The 25,082-nt window shown below is 52.1% G+C and overlaps 8 protein-coding genes across 8 annotated transcripts; 6 read left to right on the top strand and 2 right to left on the bottom strand.

Moving 5' to 3' along the window:
• Positions 1–805: 805 nt before the first annotated feature.
• ALTATR162_LOCUS3497 (uncharacterized protein) lies at positions 806–2,206 on the top strand (the record flags this gene model as incomplete). The annotated part of the gene is made up of 2 exons (XM_043311105.1): positions 806–1,173; positions 1,225–2,206. 2 exons carry the CDS (start codon positions 806–808, stop codon positions 2,204–2,206), a joined length of 1,350 nt encoding a protein of 449 aa, XP_043167040.1.
• Positions 2,207–2,365: 159 nt separating this feature from the next.
• Positions 2,366–3,850, bottom strand: ALTATR162_LOCUS3496 (uncharacterized protein; the record flags this gene model as incomplete). The annotated part of the gene is made up of 1 exon (XM_043311104.1): positions 2,366–3,850. One exon carries the CDS (start codon positions 3,848–3,850, stop codon positions 2,366–2,368), a length of 1,485 nt encoding a protein of 494 aa, XP_043167039.1.
• Positions 3,851–4,449: 599 nt separating this feature from the next.
• Positions 4,450–5,639, bottom strand: ALTATR162_LOCUS3495 (uncharacterized protein; the record flags this gene model as incomplete). Its single annotated transcript, XM_043311103.1, has 6 exons — positions 4,450–4,670; positions 4,721–5,054; positions 5,105–5,286; positions 5,340–5,439; positions 5,514–5,521; positions 5,573–5,639. 6 exons carry the CDS (start codon positions 5,637–5,639, stop codon positions 4,450–4,452), a joined length of 912 nt encoding a protein of 303 aa, XP_043167038.1.
• Positions 5,640–6,252: 613 nt separating this feature from the next.
• ALTATR162_LOCUS3494 (uncharacterized protein) lies at positions 6,253–9,911 on the top strand (the record flags this gene model as incomplete). Its single annotated transcript, XM_043311102.1, has 6 exons — positions 6,253–6,408; positions 7,591–8,063; positions 8,116–8,193; positions 8,245–8,727; positions 8,773–9,485; positions 9,535–9,911. 6 exons carry the CDS (start codon positions 6,253–6,255, stop codon positions 9,909–9,911), a joined length of 2,280 nt encoding a protein of 759 aa, XP_043167037.1.
• A 758-nt stretch (positions 9,912–10,669) lies between these two features.
• On the top strand, positions 10,670–13,116 carry ALTATR162_LOCUS3493 (uncharacterized protein; the record flags this gene model as incomplete). The annotated part of the gene is made up of 5 exons (XM_043311101.1): positions 10,670–10,804; positions 10,884–11,014; positions 11,065–11,617; positions 11,663–12,611; positions 12,662–13,116. The coding sequence occupies 5 exons, from the start codon at positions 10,670–10,672 to the stop codon at positions 13,114–13,116; spliced, it is 2,223 nt and encodes a 740-aa protein (XP_043167036.1).
• A 605-nt stretch (positions 13,117–13,721) lies between these two features.
• Positions 13,722–14,627, top strand: ALTATR162_LOCUS3492 (uncharacterized protein; the record flags this gene model as incomplete). The annotated part of the gene is made up of 2 exons (XM_043311100.1): positions 13,722–13,895; positions 13,959–14,627. The coding sequence occupies 2 exons, from the start codon at positions 13,722–13,724 to the stop codon at positions 14,625–14,627; spliced, it is 843 nt and encodes a 280-aa protein (XP_043167035.1).
• Positions 14,628–16,444: 1,817 nt separating this feature from the next.
• ALTATR162_LOCUS3491 (uncharacterized protein) lies at positions 16,445–18,010 on the top strand (the record flags this gene model as incomplete). The annotated part of the gene is made up of 4 exons (XM_043311099.1): positions 16,445–16,653; positions 16,726–16,753; positions 16,815–17,328; positions 17,379–18,010. The coding sequence occupies 4 exons, from the start codon at positions 16,445–16,447 to the stop codon at positions 18,008–18,010; spliced, it is 1,383 nt and encodes a 460-aa protein (XP_043167034.1).
• Positions 18,011–19,773: 1,763 nt separating this feature from the next.
• ALTATR162_LOCUS3490 (uncharacterized protein) lies at positions 19,774–24,058 on the top strand (the record flags this gene model as incomplete). The annotated part of the gene is made up of 4 exons (XM_043311098.1): positions 19,774–19,995; positions 20,114–20,211; positions 20,266–22,308; positions 22,357–24,058. The coding sequence occupies 4 exons, from the start codon at positions 19,774–19,776 to the stop codon at positions 24,056–24,058; spliced, it is 4,065 nt and encodes a 1,354-aa protein (XP_043167033.1).
• Between the last annotated feature and the right edge of the window lie 1,024 nt (positions 24,059–25,082).

Genomic DNA, 25,082 nt, shown 5'->3' with positions numbered 1-25,082 from the left:
TTTTCTTCTTCTTGTTCGAGGTTTGGAGATTAATGGGAGCTGCTGTAGTCAAAGTGACACTCTTGCGCAACAACTTACTGTAGTCGAATGGGCCTTGTTGCGCTCTCCAAGATGCAGCAGGACAAGGATAAAGGACCGGAAAAGGTGAGCCGCGGTCGAAGCACAGCAAATGTCAGAGAGACTCGGTCGTGAGGATACGGTAGGCGCGCAAGGCTGCTCCCGAGGTGTACTAGTGGGCCTGTTAGAAATCAGCTATCTATGTTACGGACGAGTGGAAGCGTCGGCGGTAGCGCGAAGTTATAAAGGACACGCACCGTCGCGTAGGTGGTCCGGTTAATCGGAGAATTCTGTACCTGCGCAGGCAGTGCTACGACGAAGGTTACAAGGCACTCCAGTAGGATAGAAGTATAGTCTGTAGCTTCTTGGATAACACTGCGCACCTATGCGGTCATTGCTCACGAGCTCTACGTAGGGGTAGCTTGGGGTGTCAATGTCTGGGCCTAGTCTTGGGGGGACTGGGATTGGAGGAGTTGGCTGATGTATGCCAACATGTGGAGAAGCGGGGGGCAGGGTGTGACGTAGAACACGGACCATAGGAGAAACGGAAGACCCCCACTATGGTATGCTCGATGAACTAATCGACTAGCGGCCAAGAGCTTCTCGAACCTACGCGAACACATTTCATCACGCGTCAAGCATCCACATTTGTCCAACACCTCCGCCGTGACATTTGACCGAAAAGGCGAGTCCGGAACCGATTCGCGCGTGCCATCCGCAGAGCCGCGCAAATGCGACACTTTGGCCCATGACGGATCTGCTGCAGGTGCTGCCTGACTTCGACGCGAAACCCTACACCCATCTGCTGCCCTCGCTCGACAAGGTCCTGATCACCACAAATGACCTGCTTACTCTTGACGCTGCCGATGTTGCCAAACGCGCCCAGCTGCCGGCGGGAGAGGTGAGGAAGCTCGCAGATGCCGTGATAGCTGCTCTGCACCACCAACTTGGTTTCGGCGGAGAGGAAGCAGTCGGCAATTCCTTCCTTTCCGCATCGGGTAATCCGGACTCTCCGAACGATGGTTCGACTTGTATAAGCACCTTGGATGAAGAGCTGGATGCTGCCTTGGGTGGAGGCATACCGCGCGGGTACCTGGTTGAGGTCACCGGCGAGAGGTAAGGGCAGCACGGGGTATTCTTCTTGGAATTATACTGATTTGCTTTTAGTGGTGCCGGTAAAACGCAACTACTCCTCACCCTGCTGCTGGCTTCACAACTGCCGCCTCCCCAAGGTCTTGCCAAATCAGCAGTCTACATATCTACCGAGGCGATACTATCTACAAATCGCCTCGCCCAGCTGCTATCCTCTCACCCAGCCCTCGCTTCACTGCCCGCCGATCAAAAGCCCTCATTGTCGCGCGTGCTGAGCATACAAACCCCAGATCTCGAATCACAAGAGCACATCTTGCGCTATCAGCTACCCGTAGCCATCGAGAAGCATGACGTCGGCCTTGTCATCCTGGACTCTGTTGCGGCCAACTACCGCGCCGAGTTCGAGAAGCAAGGCACAGGCAATGGGGCTGCGGCTATGGCTAGGCGAGGCACACAGCTTGTACAGCTAGGTGCACTACTAAGAGAACTCGCGCGCACAGAAGGCATAACTGTCGTCGTGGCCAATCAGGTTGCCGACCGATTTACAAAGGCACCATCTGCTGTATCCTCTAATACTGCTTCACGCACAGCATCCACCAACAGTCAAGGCACTGTCCGTACACCCTCAACTAACAGTCAAGGAGACAACCAGGACCATGCACCTCACCCAGCCTCACAACCAAGCGAAAGCCTACTCCTCTCCCCCGACCCTCTCGCTCTCGACCACCAACAACGCTGGTTCACCGGTTGGGGCGACTCGCAATACGAACAAGCCCACGTGCAAAAGACACCTTCACTGGGCCTCGTCTGGACAAACCAACTCGCCTGCCGTATCGTCCTAAAGAAGATGCCCGTCTTCGCCAGCAGAGGACCCCTAATCCACACCGTCAACGGCCAAGACCAGTGGAATGACGCAGAGGAAACCCATATTTCAAAGTGGAGACGCTGGTTCAAGGTTGTGTTTGCGCCTTGGGCTCCGCCGTCTGAGGGAAGGGGCGTCGAGTTTGAGATACAGAAGAGTGGGATTAGACATGTAGTTAAACCTGAGAAGAAATAAACAATATAAAACCTGACAACGTCTTCTAAGAATATGCGCTTCATTTGTGCGCATATGGGTATCCGTCTTACACGTCTATCGCTCATCACAATACATCTACACATTTTGAAACCCTCCAATGCAGACCAAATCCCCCACCGAGAAGACTGAATGATGCGTTTACCCAGTCATCTCAACATCCCCATTGCTCGCCACCGCGCCCGGGTCCAGTCTACCCAAACACCCGGGACAATTATGCAACACCATATGCGCAAACATATCACAGTCGATACAAAAGTGACTCTCACAAGCCCTGCATTCATACCTCCCACTCTCAGACGCCTTTTGTTCCTCACTATCCTCCTCATCCCTCTTCTCCTTGTTAACCTCGCCGTCCTGTTCCGCTGCGCTTCTCTCCTTACTGCTACTGGGTGGATTACTAAAGGAAGCCAGACAGCCCACGCACTGCTTACTCCCCTTTTCGCGGGCGCGTGACCAGGATACCGTTGCCCAGTTGCGCAGGGGGAAAAGATGATGGTAGGATCGAGCGAGATGGGTGGAGAGGAGTAAGGTGAGTTGGCAGGACGGACAAGTAATGGGCAACGAGCAGACTTTTGCGCTGCAGCGAGAACATGTGTAGCCGCCCATTGTGAGGTTGCCGTGGCATGCGCACATTGTTAGTTGGTCTTCTACTACTCGGGATGGGAAGCCCATCATCATGAGGGCTGCAGCCGAGGAATCTGAGGCTTGTGGGGCTGTTGGTGCTGCGACTGCTGGTGCCGATGTACGGATGACGGGGGGTGTTGTGGTGGCGAGGAGGAGCTCTTTGAGCATTTCTTGGTCGGTTGCGATTGTGTATTCGGATTCGTCGCCCGCGTTTGTTCGTGTGACGATTTCCGTGCAGATTTTTAGGCGGGCGCCCATGCCGATTATGCTGACGCGTATTCGGTCTCGTACGCATGCTTTAACGGTTTGGTGTATGTCTCCAGGGTCTAAACTTAACAAGCTTCCAAAGACCACGATGACCTCTCGTGTACCATGGCTAGGCGTGTGGTATAGTGTCGCTCTTGCCAGCTCCAGCGCATTCTGCAAACTGGGCGCGCCCTTTGGTTCTTTGCCATCGTCTTTACTCCTCAGGCCTTGTATCGCCGCAACGTGTTCTGCCGGGTTGCCTGAGAGCTCCGAGACTCGTATACAGACACCATCGTGCATGCCAAGTACGCTCATCTGCGATATAGGGTTCTGCTCGAAGAACTCGCGAATGTAGTCTTGTGTGTAATTGATCATCGTGATGAATCGGTTCGGCCGCATGTCCTTTTCCATCATCGCCTCTGACAGGTCAAGCACCAGGACGACATGACGTATGATACCTCGTTGGAAGGGCTTCGTATCTTTCCGTAACCTTTTGCGCTTCCTCTCTTCCTCCCGTTCCTGCACGCTCTGCCCCAATGTACCATCATCTGCCGGTTGTATCGTCTTCTCGACCGTTCGTGAGTATTCTGTTTCCCATGCCTGCCGCTTTGGTGGTTCTTTTACAGGCGCTTCTACTTTCCGCCTCTTACCCGGTGCAGTAGATTGTGCACGTGTACTTGAAGTACCGCTTTTCGTCCCGACATACTCGTCATCAGAAGCCTCATCCTCAAAATCGTAGTCCGAATCGGCCATCGTATGCGCGTGGGTTTGTATGTTCTGCGGTCGTTCGGTGGTGGTGACCGATCGCAGCTGTGACGGTCTTGCTAGGCCGTGAGGCTGTACGTGTGGAGTTCCAGTGGATGCTGGTGCGCGCGACTCGGTCTCGGGTGTGGTAGGGTCGTGTGCCGCAAGAAAGGCCGGTATTATGATGTAACAAGCTTCATATGTGATGCTCGACAGTGCTGGGTACAACGGAAGATGTCAGTCCAAGCTTCCTCATCGTCAGCTACGGGTTCACTAAATTGTGGCAGGTACCGGTTGTTTGGAAGGTGGTGAGTTCACTTGACGATCTTGGATCCACATAGGCGGAAGCGTGTCTCACACGTGATAGGTTCAACGCGCTCTCACGTTTTCATGTTCACGTTTTGCATGTGAAGGTAGTTCTCGAATATCAAATAAAATCCATTCAGCAAACATTATGTATATCGTAGCACAAGTCAGCATGACGCATCAAATGCGTCCAAGGAGCCCCAAAATGGTATACGCTATGCCGGGCAAAAGCCATCATAAGAACATTACGCCGCTGCCTCTGTACAGCCCGAGATTACCAGTCAACTTGTAACAGTCAACTCCTAATTATACGCGCTGGAGCCGGCAACAGTTGGCATTGGCCAGTCGTCTTCAGTGATGCTCGACCAGAACACCCAGATCATTACTACCGATAAGAGGGTGAAGAGTGTTGAGAATAGGCCGCCGTTGATCTTTCCGTCGGTGCCGTTGCAGATATGGACGCTGATGACATATTGGAAAACTTGACCGATAGCAAAGAGAATGGCAGCCGCGAGCAGATATACTGGGACTAGTTAGTAAGAGTTGCATACAAGATTTTTGATGATTCCTTACGCATAGGTTTGCGCTCGCCGAGAATGCGTAGCACCAGGAAAGCCTCTAGGCAGAAGAAGATGACAATGAAGACCAGTGGTACAAGTTGGTAAAGGGTGTACAGAGCGTAGGCCTGGTTTGGCACGAAGCGAGTGTCGTCCCAGTAACCCGTCCAGCTGAGTCCAGTGTCAAGGGCGATGTAACCGGTGCCAATGAAGATTATAAGCGACGAGATTAGGAGCAGACCAATGGATACTGCAGTGCCGTCGTCAAGTAGTTGGTAGCCAACAGCGCCATTGAGCATGAGGATCCAAGACGTAGCGGTGATGGCAGCGATGTGGACAGCTACAAAAACCTGTAGTGAGATTAGACTCCGCATGCCGATAGGTAGGACCAAGTACATACAATGCGCACAGTGTCATTGAGGGGGAATCCGCCAATAGTAAAGATTTCGCAAATGGACATGACGATGTAGCCGAGGAGGAAGAGCTGCATTTCTCTGCGTCCAACAGCAGCCTTCTTTCTTTGCGATCTCCATAGCAGGAACAGCGTGGTGAGGATTGCGATGCCGCATAGTATTATCGACCCTGATGATGTGAGTATAAAAAAAACATGCTCACAACGCGCATGTGCATCGTACCCAGATTGCGCAGCCTGTCACCTCCACCGACAGAGAAGCCTTGCAGAGTGCAGCCATCTTGCCATCCGTTGTCGTCTTGTGTCGAAGCTGGGTTGAAGAGCTGTGGAACATGGGGTTAGCGGCGCGTTGGCGAACAATGGACGGGCAAAGGGGTGCAGCCATGGCACAACATACATAACAGACTGTCGCGCGTCAGTATATACAAGAGCATAGCTATGGAGAGTTTGTTTTACCTGGCAGTGTACTCCAGTTGTTGCCCGTGTCCCGACAGAAGTCGTCAAACTTGCCATAGCGAGACATTTCTTGGATGCTTTTCGTTTCTGAAGCAAGAGCTGCAGGTGAGCCTCAGCCTTGCGTTCAGGTGGCCTTGGATGTGGGGAGCGATCGTTATCGGGTCGTAAATACTGCAATAGATAGCGAGGGAAATTGGCGCAACCACGATAGGTAAGAGAGGTGAAGACGAATCGCGAGGTGATTACGGCGGAGAGAGATGATGCGCTGCAGCGTATGTGGTTGTGGCTGGGGGAGCTTCCTTGAAACAATGCACCAAGCCAAGCCTTGATCTCTGGTTACCAGGGCGCGCGGGCGGCTTCCGTGGCTGCACAATCTCACGGGTCCCAGATTGTCTCGGTCCGCTAGGCCAACCCCCTGCGAAGGATCGCTTGAATTGAGTTTTGCAACAGCGATTAGAGTGAGGAATGCCCGGCGAGTGAATGGAACCACAAAGCGAATCTCCTCAGGCCTTCGTCAGAAGCAAGAAACGAGGAACCACGATGCCGAACAAACACGTTAATCTCAGCTGTGCCCAATCAGAGACCATGATGCATGGCGCTAATACGTTTCAGAAAGGGGGCCGTAGATCAATGTGCATCCAGCGGCAGAGCGCCGTGGGCCTTGATGTGTCAAATCCAGCATGACGCACAACGACTCTACCGGTGGTACAATGGAGTTATTTGAGTGGTTGACTTGGCCTGGTTGTGTTGTTGCGCTCCCCAACTACGGCCTCTCCATGATACAACTCTATGCCAGCCACTGCTGGCGTCGAATACTTACAGCCATGTTTACAGCTGTATGTGCCTGGGACTGTATTTGCCTGGGACTGGAAAACCTGCGTGTTTCGAAGCGAAGCTGCAGCTTGTAAACGTCAGAAGGGTCTCCGGCGTCTACTGTGTCGACTGGATGGATTTGACGGTTTTCTGTTTCGACGCTAGTGACTATAGTAACTCCACGAGAGGTCTTGGGGAGATTGGAAACGCGAGAACGCGTTGGGTATATTAAGTGTTCGGCTATCAGTCATCAAAAAGAAGCCTGATAGATGGTCAAAAGCAAACCCCGCTCCATCCATAGTCTACAATCATTACCCAGGTAAAAGCACCGCTCGCACGTTTCACGCGCGAAGCAAAGCATGCATGCGAGAACGCGTCTGAGTCCATACCTCTGGATCATCATGAGAAGTGCACCATGTGGCCCTGCGTCTCCGCTTACACGTAGAACTGTAGCATCGTGCTTCTTGTTGCGGTTTAGTCAAGAATCCATCATTCCTCACAACACGAATACTACACAAATATCCACACACGGTATGAGTTGTGCGAAGTTGATCGCGGCTATCTTTCCGCTTTACAGCCAGTCTCCACGCGGGGCTCCAATCGTCGATACTAAGCCGCCAACGTGACCCGCCTCCACTCGACGACTGCCCCGTACATGGCGGAAGGTTGGTGGTGGGCTTTTAGTCAGCCCCTCGTGGCGTAGTGTGAGACTCGTGAGCTTGTCCTGTGCTACTCGGGCCATGTCGTGCTGCATCGCGGGATCTAATGTCCGCTGTCAAGCCTCGTCGTCAACGGCACAGATTGTGGTAGCGAGATCAGTCAAGATAACAAACAAAGGCGGCCCTGCGCGTGTGCATCATCGTGCAGGACATGCCGCGCACTCCACAGCAGCTCCATTCGCAACATGTTCGGACCGAGCAGGAAGAAGCACCTAATCCGCCAAGCACACCCCGGCAGCCAGCCCCGGACAGGGACCTACATTCGTTCGCATGCACTGCAGCTCCAGCATCTCTGATCACGAAGCGCTATCGTGCCCACTGTCTTTTTTCCACTGTAGCCCAATGTGACCGAGTTTCTCACCGCTCTTGCGCTAGCTTTACCAGATCCCTCGTCTCGGCTGCTTGACCCTGTGACGTGCCCCCAGCGAGCCGCCTTTTCGTTCGTTCTCCCATCCACCACCTTGGAGTCGGGCTGCTCCCTAACAGCCTGCCACCTTCACCATTCCTTCCTACGGGAACAGCAACAGGAGGCCAGCCAACATCCCGCTCCACAATCTCTCGTCTTCTGCCCGTCCCCGAGACCACGATTCCGCTTATCTGCTCGACGACCACGATAAGGACAGCGCGCGGTCCTCCTTTGACACCCCATCCTCCGATTCCGACCTTTCCGTCTGGAGTGACACTGGCGATCTCGTGGACCAGCTAGCTGATCGAGAAGACCCTCTCCGCATCAATCTAGAAGGCGGCAACTCGTCGAGGTCAGGCAAAAAGCAAAAGCGAGCTCGCTTTGCGTCCCAGGACCTCCACGAGAAAGGCTCCCACGGCCTCCGATTAGAAGATATCGAAATACCTGACCCTGGGCCACGAAAGATCTCAAAGGCAGAGAGAATCCTAGCCGCCGTCATGGCACCCAACGATGGACCTTCCCGTATTCACGGGTTACACGGGAAGAAGCTGATGTAGGTAGAGCACATGCCGGATTCTGAAGCTCAAAACTAACAACAGCAACAGCTACTTCACAAGTGTATTCGTCTCATTAGGCGTGTTCCTCTTTGGTTATGACCAGGGAGTCATGTCCGGTATCATCACGTACGCCGTCGCGAACCCCTCCGCCCTTGACCGCATCTAACAATGTTACAGCGGTATCTACTTCAAAGACTACTTCAACCAACCAACCGCCGCCGAGCTCGGTACAATGGTGGCTATCCTGGAAGTCGGTGCTTTTATCTCTTCACTGGTCGTAGGCCGCATCGGTGATGTGATTGGAAGACGGAAGACCATCTTGTACGGCTCCCTCATCTTCGTTGTGGGTGGTGCTCTCCAGACCTTCGCGACCGGCATCTCGATGATGCTTCTCGGGCGAATCATCGCCGGTCTGGGTGTCGGATCGCTATCTACCATCGTACCCGTATACCAGTCCGAGATCTCGCCGCCCCACAACCGAGGAAAGATGGGTTGCATCGAATTCACCGGCAACATCACGGGCTACGCAGTCAGTGTGTGGGTCGATTACTTCTGCACGTATATCAAAAATGATTGGTCATGGAGAGTTCCGCTCTTCATGCAGTGCATCATGGGTCTTCTTTTGGCCGCAGGAAGCTTGCTCATCTGCGAGTCCCCGAGGTTTGTACCATGACCCTAGCGCCTGGAATCCACTGACACATACAGATGGCTTTTGGACAACGATCACGACGAGGAGGGCATTGTGGTTATTGCTAATTTGTACGGAAAGGGCGATATTCACAATCCCAAAGCGCGAGATGAATACCGAGAGATCAAGATGAATGTCCTGCTCCAGCGCCAAGAAGGTGAACGATCATACGGCGACATGTTCAAACGATACTCCAAACGCGTCTTCATTGCCATGTCCGCACAAGCCCTCGCGCAACTCAACGGCATCAACGTCATCTCCTACTATGCACCCCTCGTTTTCGAAGAGGCTGGCTGGTATGGTCGCCAAGCTATTCTGATGACTGGCATCAACGCCATCACATACCTGCTATCCACTATCCCACCGTGGTACATTGTAGACACGCTGGGTCGCCGAAAGATTCTGTTGTCTGGAGCCCTTATGATGCTGATATCACTCTCCGCCATTTCCTATTTCCAGTTCCTCCAAGCTTCTTGGACACCTAACATGGTCGTCATATTCGTCATGATCTACAACGCCGCATTTGGATATTCATGGGGTCCTATCCCGTGGTTGTACCCACCGGAGATTCTGCCCCTCAGCATTCGTGCAAAGGGTGCCAGTCTGAGTACCGCGACCAACTGGGCTTTCAACTGGCTGGTTGGAGAAATGACACCGATTCTGCAGGAGCACATCCAGTGGCGATTGTACCTCATCCACGCATTCTTCTGCGCTGTCAGTTTCGTCATTGGTAAGTTTAATCAAACATTTGGGCTGCGCAATCTACTAACTGTACTTAGTATACTTCATCTACCCCGAGACTGCAAACGTTCGTTTGGAAGACATGAATTCTCTGTTCGGAGACGCGACCTCAGTCATGCCCACCCCGGAGACGCTTGCGCAAGCCGAATCACTTTTCAGCGGAGAAGGCCGAGGCTCGCCTGTGCCGTCGCTCGATATCCGAGGTGGACGCCGCGGGCAAGACGATGCGATTCCCGGACTCAACATCGACCCCCCTGACATTGAGAACGGCAACAAGAACATGGCCAAGGCCGATACCGAGAACGGCGAAGGTATCGGTGGCTGGATCAGCAACATGGTCAAGAGGACAAAGGGCAACGGCGAAGGCGACAGCTCGAGCGGAAAGTACAAGCAAGTCGGACAGAACGAAGACTAGAAGACACGCGGTGTGTACATTGACAATTTCGCGTTTCCTACGTATATCTACATCATCTTGATAGGCGATGGGCATGTTCGAATCTTCACGAGCCAATGGCTCATCGAGCATAGCTTTTGGGATGTTAGAGTGTGCGAAGCATTTTTTGAGGCGTTTGTTACATGTGGGTTGAGTAGGTTAGAGAAATGCGTCTTGAAGAAGACGAAATCACCATCTTTCGGCTGCATGATCTAGTGAATAGGCTTTGGTGACGTGCATAATGATAGTGCCCCTCCCCGGCCTAGCCATCCACACAAGGAACATTACCAGTACCACGGCACCTCCGAAGCGCGATTGGGGCCAGATAAATGGAATTGTGGGTTTCACGTGATAGGATGTGAACAGGTGTCGCTTCTCCCGTGCCCTGATGCGGCGGCCGGGCTTAGCTTCCTTTGCTCGTACTGTAGTCTAATTCGGGAACAGCCCACCTCCTCGATCTTGCAGCGCAGGAGATTCTTCCATTGCTCTCTCCCTGTGAGCTTCCCTTCTATGCTTTCGCTTGTTCGGGGTTTTCTTCTACGGCCCACGGCCACTTTTAATTGATTCCCTTCTCTCGAGTCGTATTGCAAACGGCTGCGTCGCGTAGTTGCGCAAGCTCCGTGGTACCGACCAACCATTCACCACCAAATCCAGCCTCAAGCCACGAATCCCTTCCACCTTCTTGACGGCATCGCAGTAATCTCTGAGGACAACCAGAGAGTTGACCACCACGCATCACCATGGCATCAACTGCGCACACCACCGGCGCTGATGCACAAGCGGAAGAGCTGCGGAGGAGAAATGTAGCCGGACAATCACAAGCCTCAGCGCCAGTCACTACGCAGGCACAAGTGAAGGAGAAGCCAAAGGACAAGGTACGCCATCTCATACAAGTGGCATCAGAGCTGTCAAAACTCTGGTGGCTGCAGGGCCTCATTGCTAACCAACCCACAGCCTTTCAACATCATCTCCTTCCTCGACGAATATGAGTTCATCTGGGCGCCTCTTATATTTACCTTCTTCGCCTTCTTTACGCGCATGTACAAGATTGGTCTCTCGCCAATCGTCACCTGGGACGAAGCCCAGTAAGTCCATCAACTCCAAGACGTACATGACTAGTTCTGACTTTGTGCAGCTTTGGAAAGTTCGGTTCACACTACCTCAAGCGCGAGTTCTACTTCGATGTTCATCCTCCGCTCGGAAAGATGCTCGTCGGTTTGTCTGGATACCTTGCAGGATACAATGGCTCGTTTGAGTTCAAGTCTGGAGAGACATACCCCCCAGAGCTGGACTACACCTTCATGCGCCTCTTCAACTCGGCTTTTGGTGCTGTCTGCGTTCCTCTGGCCTACTTTACCGCCAAGGAACTGAACTTCCGCCGTCCTACTGTCTGGTTCGTCACGTTGGCTGTCCTCTGCGAGAACTCGTACACCACTATCAGCCGCTTTATTCTGCTCGACTCCATGCTCCTATGCTTCACCTTCACTACCGTCTTCTGCTGGTCCAAGTTCCACCGTCAGCAACATGACCCATTCTCTCCCGAGTGGGGTCTTTGGCTGATGCTTACTGGTGTATCCATTGGATGCGTATGCAGTGTCAAGTGGGTCGGATTCTTCGTCACAGCTTTGGTTGGATTGTACACCATTGAGGACCTCTGGCACAAGTTTGGTGACCTGAAGATGCCAAAGGTACGTTACATCGTCTACCGCCCGAAATCAAACTAACATGTATAGATCGAGCTAGCCACCCATCTCGCTTTCCGCGTCTTCGGCCTAATCCTCATCCCCCTCGCCGTCTACATGTTCTCCTTCTACCTCCATTTTATCATTCTCGAGAACAGCGGACCCGGCGACGCACAAATGAGCTCTCTTTTCCAAGCTAATCTGCGCGGAACTGAGGTTGGCAAGAACAGCCCTCTCGAGATCGCATACGGTTCCCGCGCGACATTGAAGAACATGGGATACGGAGGTGGACTGCTTCACTCTCACGTTCAGACCTACCCCGAGGGTTCTACACAACAACAGATTACTTGCTACCACCACAAGGACGCCAACAATGACTGGTTCTTCTACCCCAACCGCCACGAAGTCGAGTACAAGCCCGATGAGGAGCTTCGCTACCCTGGTAACGGTGACGTTATTCGTCTGCTCCATGCCCAGACCGGCCGCAACCTCCACTCGCACCAAGTCGCTGCCCCTGTTACAAAGAGTGATTGGGAAGTTTCCTGCTACGGCAACACCACTGTTGGCGACACCAAGGATCATTGGGTTATTGAAGTTGTGCGCGACGCTGCTTCCAGGGACTACTCCAAGGTCCGGACGCTCACAACCGCCTTCCGTCTGAAGCACAAGGATCTGGGTTGCTACCTCCGCGCTGGCAATGTCAACCTACCTCAGTGGGGTTTCAAGCAGATCGAGACAACCTGCGTCAAGAAAAACAACCCCCGTGATGTTTACACCCACTGGAATGTTGAGAGCCACACCAACGAGAGACTGCCCCCGGGCAACCCTGGTGACTACAAATCACCCTTCCTCCAGGACTTTATCCATCTCAACGTTGCTATGATGACATCCAACAATGCGCTTGTCCCCGACCCTGACAAGCAAGACGATCTTGCCTCGAGCTTCTGGCAATGGCCCATTCTCCACGTCGGTCTTCGTATGTGCGGCTGGAATGATGACAGTAAGCATGCACCCCATTTTACCACCCTTGAGTTACTAACACAACCGCAGTCGTCAAATACTTCCTCCTAGGTAACCCATTGGTCTACTGGGGTAGCACTGCCTCGCTAGGCATCTTTGGCCTCCTCGTCGTCTTTTACCTGGTCCGCTGGCAACGTGGATACAACGACCTGAAGCAATCGGAGATTGATATGTTCCACTACGCTGGTATCTACCCCATCATCGGCTGGGCCCTTCACTACGCACCATTTGTCGCCATGGGTCGTGTCACATATGTGCACCACTACTACCCTGCTCTGTGGTTTGCCATCATAGTCATGGGCTTCTGCTTGGACTTCACTACAAGGAAGCTGAACAAGCAGGTACAGTGGGGTATCTTCGCCGTACTGTACGCTACCATCATCTTCTTGTATTGGCTGTTCAGAGCCATCTCGTTCGGTATGGTTGGACCCAGCAGCCAGTGGAAACACCTCAAGTGGTTCGAGAGCTGGAGGATCACCGACTAAACCTTTCACGCTACCATGTCCTCTTCCGCTCAGGAACAGTAGGGCTTTCTGGGCATTGAGACGTTTGCCTTTTTGTAACAACATCTTCTTGCATCGACTTCCTTCATAACACGGTGTCTAGGGATATGGATACTGGGCAGATGGATGCAACAGGGTTCAGGCCGGACTAGCGAGGTGTTCCTAGTGGGTCTCTCGGGTGGATGATATACTTTAGACATTTGAAAAATAAATGTGATAAGCATTGAACTCTTACTCCTGATTTACCTCATACATGAACTAGAGCAAAGGATGTTTGTAGCCGTTAAGATCTGCCAGTCGTGTAGATGATCTTCCGGCAACGGGAATCTCCAATTGAAATGCCGAAGGTCGACCCCGCGAACGTGGGGCAAATCCGCCCGGAACTCCACCACGCGCATCTTGCATCAACACTCTTGATTGCTTTATAAGCCTTTCCAGATCCCTGACTTCCCATGTTTGTTAGTTCTCTTGTACGCTGCACACGCACTACTGCTACATTCTCTAGATCAACTTTCGTTCCTAGATCACAATTATTGTTATTCCCGCTCCGAGTGAACTGCTTCAGCACGACAACAACAACAAGAGCAATGTCGGCATTTGAGCGATTAATCCGTTTTGAGGATAACGAGGGGAAGACGGTGTATGGGAATTTGGAAAAGGAAGTTCCAACTAGGGAGATTGAGGGGAGTACTGTAGAGGTTCTAGAGGGGGATGTCAAGAGTGGGTTCAAGAAGACAGGGAAGAAGGCTACCGTGGGGAAGGTATGTGTTCCATGTCCCCCAAAGATATAGATTGTGAATGAAAGCTAATAGAGTATCGCATAGTTACTATGCCCTCTACCAACAACAAACATCATCCTCTGCGTAGGCCTCAACTACCGTCGCCACGCCGAAGAATGCAACCTGCAAATCCCCTCCAACCCAGCCATCTTCACCAAACCTAGCGACGCCCTCGCCGGACCCCTGGAAGACATCCCCATTCACCCTTCCTGCCAATCCCAACTCGACTACGAAGGCGAACTTACCCTGGTCATCTCAAAGGACTGCAAAAACATCTCTGCAAAGGACTACGCTTCCTACCTCCTCGGTTACACAATCTCCAACGATGTTTCTGCACGCAACTACCAGTTACCCGTTTCAGTCTCGGGGGGTCAATTCGGCTACGCCAAATCTTTCGACAAGTTCGCTCCAGTGGGACCATGTATCGTTTCTCCCTCTCTGATTCCCGACCCGCAGAAATTGAGGTATTGGACCAAGGTTAATGGGGAAAAGAGGCAGGAGACGGGTACTGATGATATGATTTTCAAGGTAGGCGAGGTGTTGGAGCATTTGAGTCGGGGGACTACGTTGAGGGCTGGGACTGTTATTTTGACGGGGACGCCGAGTGGGGTGGGGCTGTTTATGGAACCGAAAGGGTTCTTGAAGGATGGTGATGAGGTGGAGGTATATGTCGAGGGGATCGGGAGTATTGTTAATAAAATGAGGTTTGAGTAGCTGGAGCAGAGTTGAAAGGGGTGAGGAGATGGGGGAGTTATACGGCAATGTTGATATCGTGGCTTATGATATGAACGAGACTTCAGCATAAGTGCTTTGTGGAATACGAGTGGTTGTGAAAGAGGTGGAGAGATAGATATACATGTGCAGAAACACAAAATTCATTATCTAGAAGGACTTACTCTGAAATATCAATTTCAGGATCATTAATGGTGGGGCGCCTCAGTTGTTTCTTGGGAAGATTACGGCAAGTCCTGACACTTGTCCATGACGCTCTTTTAATTGCCCGGCAGGTTCTTCGGACTGCCAACCAAAAGCTTCCGCCGTCCGTGGCAGCCATCTACTCCAGACCTCTGCGTCGAGTGGGCTATCCTCATCTTCTAGGGTACCAGATCGCAATTTGACAATCTGCTCTCTAAGCATATCCTTGCAGACTGTCCTCAGACTGAAGAGATGTTCAGGTGCAATGCTGAACATTCTCGCAGAAAATTGCCCCAGGCAGTACCCGACCCCGAAGATTTGCGCCTCGATATCGGAGTCGTATATGACATCGCGACCAAGTAAATCGAGCATCGCTAGCCATATGAATCGGATGACCCCCCTTGCGCATCCCTCGTTAGGACCTTACTCGAGTGAAAAATACCACTGGGAATTTGGATTTAGTTTGTTGTCGGCGAAGATGTGCGTCTTGATCTTTGTGTAGAGAGTTTTAGGATACATGGGACAAGTATTTGACTGCGCTGCGTCCGAGTTGGCATAAGCAGTAAGGTAGGTTAAGCCGAAGATGCGGTGGCATTTGGTGCGTGTGATCTTGTGTGTGTCGTCGAAAGGATCGTGACAAATGCCACAGTTTTTCGATGACCTCGAGATTATCGAAGAATTGGGCTTTGTCTGGAAGGAGTTGTGAACTCATAATTATGGTGACTGACGGGAGTTGAAAATGAGGTTTAGGTTGTAGTCGTGGTAGAGTAGCTGGTGGAATCTGCATTCGAGTGGAATCGAGTTGGTTGCTTCGTAAAGCTGAGGCGTGGGCACTGTTCTTCTTGTAAGTGAAAGACTGGTCTGTGTAGGTAGTGGAACACAGTGAAAGTGGACAGATGCGTGATCCTTCAATGGAGAGTCATTTGACCTTGGATGGATAGGAGCCTGGTGACTTTGAGTGAACTCCAGAACGATATCGATGGATCGTCAGTAGTATCGAATGATACCAAATTGATGACTAAGATTGAGCAAGATATGTCTAAAAAGAATGCCCTACTTGTACGTTCATGATCATCTCGACATGCTGAGCCAATGTCTGCTGCAATCCGGACGCTTCGGGATCAACGTTCATACAGGAAACCATGTTTTGCATACGATGACAGAATCAAGGGCGATATTTGATAAAAAATTTCCAACATTTCAAAACTTCCCCCAAGACAAACTCACGATGGCAATCACTTAGCATTTATAGAAGTTGCGATATCGGCTTTGCTATAGCAAGCAGCGGCGTCCAGAATACGAGCTACAACAAAGTGAAAACGAAGAGGCAGGATGCAAGAAGTAATCAGACAAATGCCGAATGTATACTCTTTCCCCTAATTCACCTTGACAGTGTTTGTAGTTCATGCTGACAGGTAACGGGCGTTCGTCATGCCCACGAGACGCTAGTGCCCACGCTAATTTCGCAGTTACGTTGATGGCAGGCGACCAAGTGCCCGAACCATCAACTTTGAAACAACACAACGAAAGAACCCAAATTCATCTCACATTACAGACACGCGACCTACGTGTAGAAGTCACGTAAATCATCAACGCAACCAAAACAAATCAAAACAATGGCTTCGGAAGTAGTCAACAAGCTGCAGAACCTGGTCACAGGGGAGTCAAAGAGCGCCCGCAAGAAGAAGTCCAAGCAAGAAGGGGCTACGGCAGTACCAGCCGCGCCTGAGCAGACCAACTCTGAGGCTGGCGCAGGTGGCTCTAACCCCGCCGGCAAGGCCAATGGAGCCGACAGCGACAACTCGTACCTCCGCGAGGTTCAGAAGTAAGTCGCAACCGCATCATGGTTTGAACACCATAGCCTCAAGGTCTCACTTACTAAGACCCCTTTGCGCAGGAACATCCGCAACATCAACAAGAAGCTGGTAAGCTACTAGTCCCCGTCGCTCCTTACCCCACCAACCCTTGCTTACATGGTATCTCTAGAGCGCAACCCAGAAGGTCGACTCGATAATCGCAGCAAACCCTGGTGTTTCTCTCGACGACCTCCTCGCTTCCAAGAAGATCAACGCCGATCAAAAAGCCCAAGCCGAGAGGAAACCCGGTCTTCAAGCTCAGCTCGCGCAGTACGAGGAGCAATACACCAACTACAAGAAGTATGGCGATGAGCTCGAGGCCAAGTTCGCGCGGGAGAAGGAGATCCTGTCCAAGTCACACTCGTCAGCGTTGGAGACATTGAGGGGAACAATCAAGGCTGAGGCACAACTCGAGCAGCAGAAGATTGTCAAGGAGAAGTTGCTCACATTGTCTCGCTTCTTGAGGGCTGCGGCTGCTCGTCGTCAACTTGAGGACGATGACTCTGACCTCACCAAGGCTTTCGAGGGCGCTCTTCTCCAGGTCTATGGGGGAGATGTCGGCGCTGTTATGGCTGCCGAGAAGCTGATCGAAGGTGCGGAAGAGGGAGTTCCATCGACTGAGGGTGTGGTACTCGGCGTCACCTGTAGGTTCATAAGTATAACGAGTCCATTGCTTCATACTGACTTTCTATAGACTCCCAGGTCAAGCAAGCAGCACTCGACGAAGCCCCGTTCGCGGCTGAAGAAGCCTGGGTCGACGACGTCGCGCAGTCCCAAGCAGCTGCTCCCGAGACTGAGGCTGTTTCCGACCCAACCATCACCAACGCAGGTCTTACTGAGATCGACGCTGGCGCGAAGCCTGTCAACGAGACTACAGAAAACGCATCGGCAGCCCCAGCAGCTTCTGCTATCGGAACGGAGTCTGCAAACGCTGCTGCAGCGGCTCAATGGGATAAGCAACCTACTGGCGGCGACGACCCCCTGACCGAGTCTTTCGAGATGGTACCGCGAGACCCCGCCGAGACCGAGACACCACACGTCGCTGCTGCCGTGACCAGCACCCAGAGCTGGGCCGACGATACCCCCGAGCCAAGTGCGGCACCTGCCGCCGCTACCTCCGGTGACGACGGCTTCTCCCAAGTTCAGCACAACCGCGGCGGTCGGGGACGAGGTGGCCACCAAGGTGGTGAGCGAGGTGGATACCGTGGCAGGGGCCGAGGCGGTCCTCGGGGCGATTTCCGCGGTCGTGGACGCGGCGGCCGTGGAGAGTTTAGGGGTGGGCGTGGCGGTTTCCGCGGCGCTGCTCGAGGAGGAGAATCGTCATAAAGACGATCAACACTTCCTGCAAAACGACCTGCACATTTGGGGAAGATGGGTTACATGAGTAGCCTCTGAGACCCTATTTGGAGCATCTGAGCAGATGAAATAATGAAAGAGCTGGCAAGCCAATTGTGTTTAGTAGCATAGCATCGGTGCATAGGATCAATATTTTCTAGGGTATGGGACGCTGTACTATATTCTGGGTTATGATCTGGCGCTTAATGAATGGCTTGTACAACATCACTTCTTTCTTGCTTGAATTGAACGTCTCTGTTTTGTTGGTCACGTCACTGTCACTTTGTATGTCTTGCTGAGGAACCGTTGTCGGTCTAGAGCCCAGTCAGGACAAGGGATGACGATGACTGAGCATCTGGCCCTGGCAGTAGCGGCGTGTCGATCCGGGGAATTTTCATGGGGGGATGCGCTGGCTCGTCATGTTTTCCGATTGGCGAGTCGAGTACGAAGTGTCGGTGTGGAGGTGCAACGCTCACGCTGTGAACTAGTTCTCGCTCCGTATAGAGGATGAATCATCGGCTTTCATTCCTGTCACTTTCATGTTATGAGCGTCTACAAGTAGTTTTCTTCCATAAATTTGTTGACTGTCGTCTTGTCTCTAGAGACCGTACAGACAGGGCTTACAGACCTGGCGGCCGTATCCGCTCCGCTTCTCCACGCAATAACAGCAGCTCGTCCAATACTCGCATTATCTCTTTGGATTGGGTGAGTTGCATCCAGATTGTGAAAGCATGGGGGCTTTACTATCGCAGTGAGCTGCCCACACCCTCTTCCACTGTATGTCAGCGTCAACTAACAGTGACGTTCTACACTGCAACAGTGGCGCGCATAGATGTAGAAGCAACATGGTCATATGAGAAGCTTCCTATTGTGCGATAACAGCGATCTCGGCTTTCCATGTTGTTGGTGAGGCGCGGCTCTATTCTTCCATATGGCGGCGTGATGCACGAACTAGCGGGTCGCTGCAGCCGTTGAGACAGGCACCAGCCAAAAAAGCTTAACCCCACAGATTCAGGAACTATGTTTCAGATTTCATCTCCTTGTGGGACTTGTCTTCTCCTTTGGCGATGTTGTAGACCCGCGTCGAAGAGATAGACTGTCCGCCCTTGGAAAAGATTGGCAACCAGAAACAACCAGCGATATGTTCAAGTGAGTTTGGCGACTACGTTTGGCTCGACTGTGTTGTGTCGGCTGTCGCATGGTGGACAAGTGGGAAGCAAGGGGAAGATCTGATAAGATGAGATCTGTAGATGTGGCCTTGAATGACGTGCATACCAGTCACGGCACACAACATCTAGCGTGTCCTGCGCGTAGTAGTAAAGATGGAGTTGACAGCGCTTTGCATCGCGTGCATCGATTACAGTATATGCTTCTCGTGGCATTGAGATGCAGGCAAGCTGTTACAGCTGGAGACGGTTTAGCATATGCTGTCAATGTGTTGTCGCAACTGCCCATTATCAGGCGATGAGTGACAGGGGTTGTTACGCTTAACGTCTAGCGCAGACCCACAACCTGCAACCTCCTCACCCTCGCCTTCGCACCTCCCCCAGCGTCATCTAGCGACTACTAATCCCAGCGACTACAATAACACCCATCGACGACACTATAAGCTTCGTGGACCTCGTGTACTACTAGCAAAATTGTTGCGGTACTAATAGATCGACGCGCGCCCGCCCTGGCGCAGAAGCGACGCATGGCAACAGCTCCGCAGCCCCTCTGAGACAACTACAACCCGAGCAACATCTGCCATCGCCATGGAAGCGCTCCCAGATGTCGTGCCTTCCGTTGAGGCGCCGCTCTCCACGCCGGATGACTCTACTACGAAACCGGCTCTGACGCCGCCCACGAGTGAAGACAACGACAAGCGATTTGAGAGGATGTCGTCTGAACTATCCGAACTCGACGACAGCGATGATGGCGAAGACATCGAACCCGATCATTACTTTGAAGGAGGAAAGATACCCGTGTTCAAGCCGGTAAGTCGCCAAAATGCAAACCAATTTCCTTGGTAGGACGAGAAGCATGCGCGCAAATGTTGTTATGACTATGGCGCGCCGGAAATAATACACAGGGTACTGATTACCGTTTGAACAGACCATGGATCAGTTCCGCAACTTCAAGCGCTTCATCGACAAGATCGACAAGCATGGAATGAAGTCTGGTATTGTTAAAGTGATTCCGCCAGCGGAATGGTAAGTACTCGCCGAGTCTCAGTTGCATGGCCTTTGTAACTCATCTGACAACAGGCGCGAATCCCTTCCCGATCTTACTGAAGCCGTCAAGAGCATCAAAGTTAAGAACCCGATTACGCAAGAATTCGCTGGACAGCACGGCATATATACACAAGCCAACATTGAGAAACAACGGTCATACAATCTGCCGGAATGGAGAGCTGTAACGGATGAGCCGCATCACCAGCCCCCGGCCAAGCGAGGCGAGCGTCGGAAAGCTGCTGCGGAAGCCCCATCTCGTACCCGTTCGTCTCGCGCAGCACCTGCGAATCGCGATGCCTTGCCAGCTCCTAAGCGCGGACCCGGTCGACCATCGCGAAAGCGCCAGGTGAAGAAGGAACCAGTCGATGACGAGGATGAAGATGACAGCTCTCTTGAAGTCCCTCCCACACCCACGTCGCCCGGAAAGGAAGAGAAGAAAGCACCAGCGAGGAGGGTCAAGAAGGAAGCGCGTGATACAACACCTGCTAGGGCACGCGGTCGGCAAACTAAGACAGCCGACGAAAAGAAGTCTGTCTCTTCACGACGCTTGAATAACCGTGGTGCAGTGGCCGACTACATTGACGAGGCTGCGTTTGAGGACTTCGATTACCATCTACCTGGCCTAGAGGAGTACACAGTCGAGCGATGCAAAGAACTAGAGGACAACTACTGGAAGACGATCAACTATGGCTCGCCCATGTATGGAGCCGATATGCCGGGCTCTCTGTTCGATGACTCGACCACCTCGTGGAACGTTGCGAAGCTGCCCAATCTCCTGGATGTTCTTGGAACCAAAGTACCTGGTGTCAACACAGCCTACCTCTATCTGGGTATGTGGAAAGCTACTTTCGCGTGGCACCTGGAAGATGTGGACCTTTACAGTATCAACTACATACACTTTGGTGCTCCCAAGCAGTGGTACAGCATATCGCAAGAGGATGCTCGTCGTTTTGAGGCTGCCATGAAGACCATATGGCCAAATGACGCGAAGCATTGTTCGCAATTCCTCCGTCACAAGACTTATTTGATCTCTCCTCAGCGTTTGGAGAGGGACTTCGATATCAAGGTCAACCGTTTGGTTCATTACGAGGGCGAGTTTGTCATTACCTATCCTTATGGTTACCATTCTGGTTACAACATCGGCTACAACTGCGCCGAGTCGGTCAACTTCGCGAACGAGTCTTGGCTGAGCTATGGCCGGATCGCGAAGAAGTGCATGTGTGAATCTGACAGCGTCTGGGTCGATGTCAACGAAATTGAGCGCAAGCTGAGGGGCGAGCCAACTCCAGAATACTACGAAGAGACTGACGACGAAGACGATGATGACGATGGTGTGGATCGACTGCCCAGCCCTCCAGCTAGTGTCGCCGGTAAGACGAAAGGAAGACCAGGACGTAAGCCAGCCGGCAACAAGAGGAAGCGCGGCAAAGAGGATCCCAAGGAGACGTCGCGACCAAAGAAGCTCAAGCGCATTCGCATCCGCATTAGGATTCCAGGACGGGGTATGCCCTGCATCCTCTGCCCCAACGATGTGGAATATGATGATCTGCTGCCGACTGATACCGGCATGCAGGCCCACCGGATTTGTGCGGATTATACACCTGAGACTTACATTGTCAACAAGGGCGATGTTGAGACGGTGTGTAATGTGGCCAATATCGGCAAGGATCGTTTGGAGCTCAAGTGCAACTACTGTCGGTCCAAACGCGGCGCCGTCTTCCAGTGTTCGCAGAAGAAGTGCACCAGGGCCTTCCATGCTACGTGTGCGGTGGCCGCTGGTGTCCAGGTCGACCTTGGTCCTATGCCTACCTTTGATGAAGAGGGTACAGAATACTTTTACGATGGCTACGACTTCCGATGCCGCTTCCACCGACCGAAGAAGCGGAACAACAAGACTGTCGATGTGGAAGCATTGGAAAAGGACAAGTTCGTCTTAGCTTATGGTAAGACGCTCAAACCCAAGGACGTCATCCAGTTCCAATATGTGGGCGGCGAGATGTACCAAATTTACGGTGCACAGGTCGTAGAGAACAGACCTGGTGAGCAGGCTGTACTGGTAGATGTGTTACCTGATGGGTATGTTACGGATATTCATGATCGTTTTTCTATGCTAACAGTATACAGTGATCGTGTCGAGGTTGAGTGGAAGTATATCCTCAAGCTGCACCCTGACGAATCGCAGCGACTGAAGCCATCCGCAAACGCTAAGCCACTTCCTGAACACCTCAAGGAGAGCGATGCATCCCTTGACATTACGAACCGCACCGATGGTGTGCCTGAGATGGGCGATCCTTTCCACGATCCCAACTCTGAACACAAGTGGGCTGAGTGGTACACTGCTCCTGAGGTTACTCAGCGGGTAGCGAGAGTTGACCTGGGCAAGGAGGATCGGCTATGGTACTACCTTGGAAAGCCTTCGACTGAGGCTAGGCCACAGTATACCGAGAATCCTGCGAAGCCAAGGAACAACCCCAAGAGCAACTTTCTCGATACCGTTAAGCCTCCTCCGCCGCCAGTACCAGCTTTCCACCGTACTTCTTACCCTGCCTCATACCCGATCAAGCCTGCTCCGATCGTGGTACCTCCACGTACACCGATGCAACATCAAGTATCAGATGGTCGACCATACGCCTACAAACCGAAAGAGTCGATGGTGGGATCATTTAGATCGCCGGTGTATAACCCTGATACTCGCAAGAACCCCAACTCGCCAGTAGCACACCAACCCAACGTCAGCTACGATCATCGCATGCCACAAGGACAGTACGGACAACAGTCGTATCAGGGCTACCATTCCCATCGGCCGCCGCAATCTTCGCAACAGCAGGCTCAGTATCAACCATATGTGCCGCCACCAAACTACTCCAATGCCTCATGGAAAGCACAGCCAGCAACGTCTGGGCCCTTGCTCAATGGAATCGACAAGTATGCGCAGCCGCCATACCCATACTCTCAGAGCCCTGGTCGGTTGCCACCCTCGCCATACTCACCAGTTGTGGGACAGAACGCTATTCCGTCTTATGGCCCACCAAGCCGTCAGACCCAGGCGTCACCACATGGTCGCTCCTCGATCTCTAAATTACCGAGCAACCCTACTGGGACTCCCAAACCTCCAATGTACGCCGTCACACCCTCCTCTAACATCATTTACGCTGCCCAATCCCCTACTGAGTACTTGAATTACGTTATGAATTTCCCCTACCTCAGAAACTGTTATCTGCGAAGGACAAAAACTTACATATCACCCTATAGTCTGGATGGTGGGATTGCACCTGAATGGATGCCAAAGCCGCCGACGCCGAGAGCCAGTGGTACACCTACCTCCATCGCACCAAGGCCTATTGCTCCGCATGGAGCCGCGCCTTCTCCTGGATACTATGGACCGCCACCAACAGGTCTCCCTGCACCAAGACCATCAGCACAGTTCCAATCTCCGGATGCCTTCCAGCGCGAAATTACAAGGACGACACAAGCCCCGGAAGCACCGAAGTGGGAGCAAATGCTCAAACAGCTCGCTACGTCAGCAGGCCCTACAGCCACACCTTCCATGGCCACGCACTCGCCACAGGCACCACAACCGCGCTACCCGCCCCCGGGACCTCGCTCTGGTACGTCGTATGACATACCTAGGAGTATGCAGGCATCGCCGAACCAAACCCCGCCTCTACCGCCATCACGCGAGCCACAGCGACCGACACCCAGCCCCATTAGCGATGATGGCAAAAGTGGTCTTGTAGCTGTGCCGAAAGAGCAGAAGCCAGTGCTACCGCCACTGGAGCCTGCGTCGAATGTTCATGGGGCAGAGACATGGCGCTATTCGTCTTAGGGAGTACGCATATATGGGGGCGTTTGGCAGGGATCAATGTATTCTAATGACCGTGTATGATTATGGGTAGTTTAGGCGTTTCTCAATGTGTCACGGCATGGTTGCCAATGTGCCATTTTAGTACGACATTATCATTCGAGTCGAATGTAATAATATTTTTGGTCGATGCTTGATTTCTGATTGTGTTTTTGCTGTATTTTTGCTGTATTGAGGTCGCTACAATCACATTCCCTGCGGCGCAGATGAATCGGCTTCAGACCAGGGACGAGGTACGGCTAGTTCTCAACACACCACCAAACATCTTATTTTTCTTCACTCTCCATGTGCTTTATACAGGTATCGAAGTGGCGCAAGTGTAACGAGGAGAAGGTACAATATAATCTAAATCGGAGGATGCAAGTGAAATAGTAAAAAATAAGATGAAGAGGTGGCCAACACCACGAAAGCAAAAAGCAAAAAGAACATTTTTTCCTAACCTGGGAAAAGGCAAAAAGGAAGTTTCTTCCGAATCCGGGAATCGAACCCGGCTCTTCTCGGTGAAAGCGAGATATCCTAGCCGATGGACTAATTCGGATGATCTGATTGATGAAAAGAAGTGAATTTGTAAAATATCTAATGATACACAAGTATTTCAGCACTGAAGCACGAGTGGGTTGCGATGTTCGAGAGCGGGTTGCGTCAAATCAGTTTGCTAATGAGTGGGGCGTCATGCACATCTAGTGTCACTCGCCCCATCCAACGATCCATGGCTTTACAGATTAGTATGTTGTCGTCGTAATACCCCTTCCGTAGACTATGTTTTGGCTTTTCGCTGATTGCTCATCTGTAATATGAGCGATTTCAACAATAGTCATGACTTGCAAATGCGAGAAAAAGTTCATGTGTGCAACACATATCATTCAGTCAAGAAAGCAATGAGCCAAAGCGACTCTATGCAAGTAGATACAAGAAGTGAAGAACACCAAGAAGTGTTACAGCTTTTCCATCACAAACATTCCTCCAAATCTTTCCCACATGTCCTCGT

This window comes from Alternaria atra (assembly GCF_907166805.1).
Source record: "Alternaria atra isolate CS162 genome assembly, contig: 22, whole genome shotgun sequence".
Taxonomy (NCBI): Eukaryota; Fungi; Ascomycota; class Dothideomycetes; order Pleosporales; family Pleosporaceae; genus Alternaria; species Alternaria atra.
This window is presented reverse-complemented; position numbering and strand designations above follow the sequence as displayed.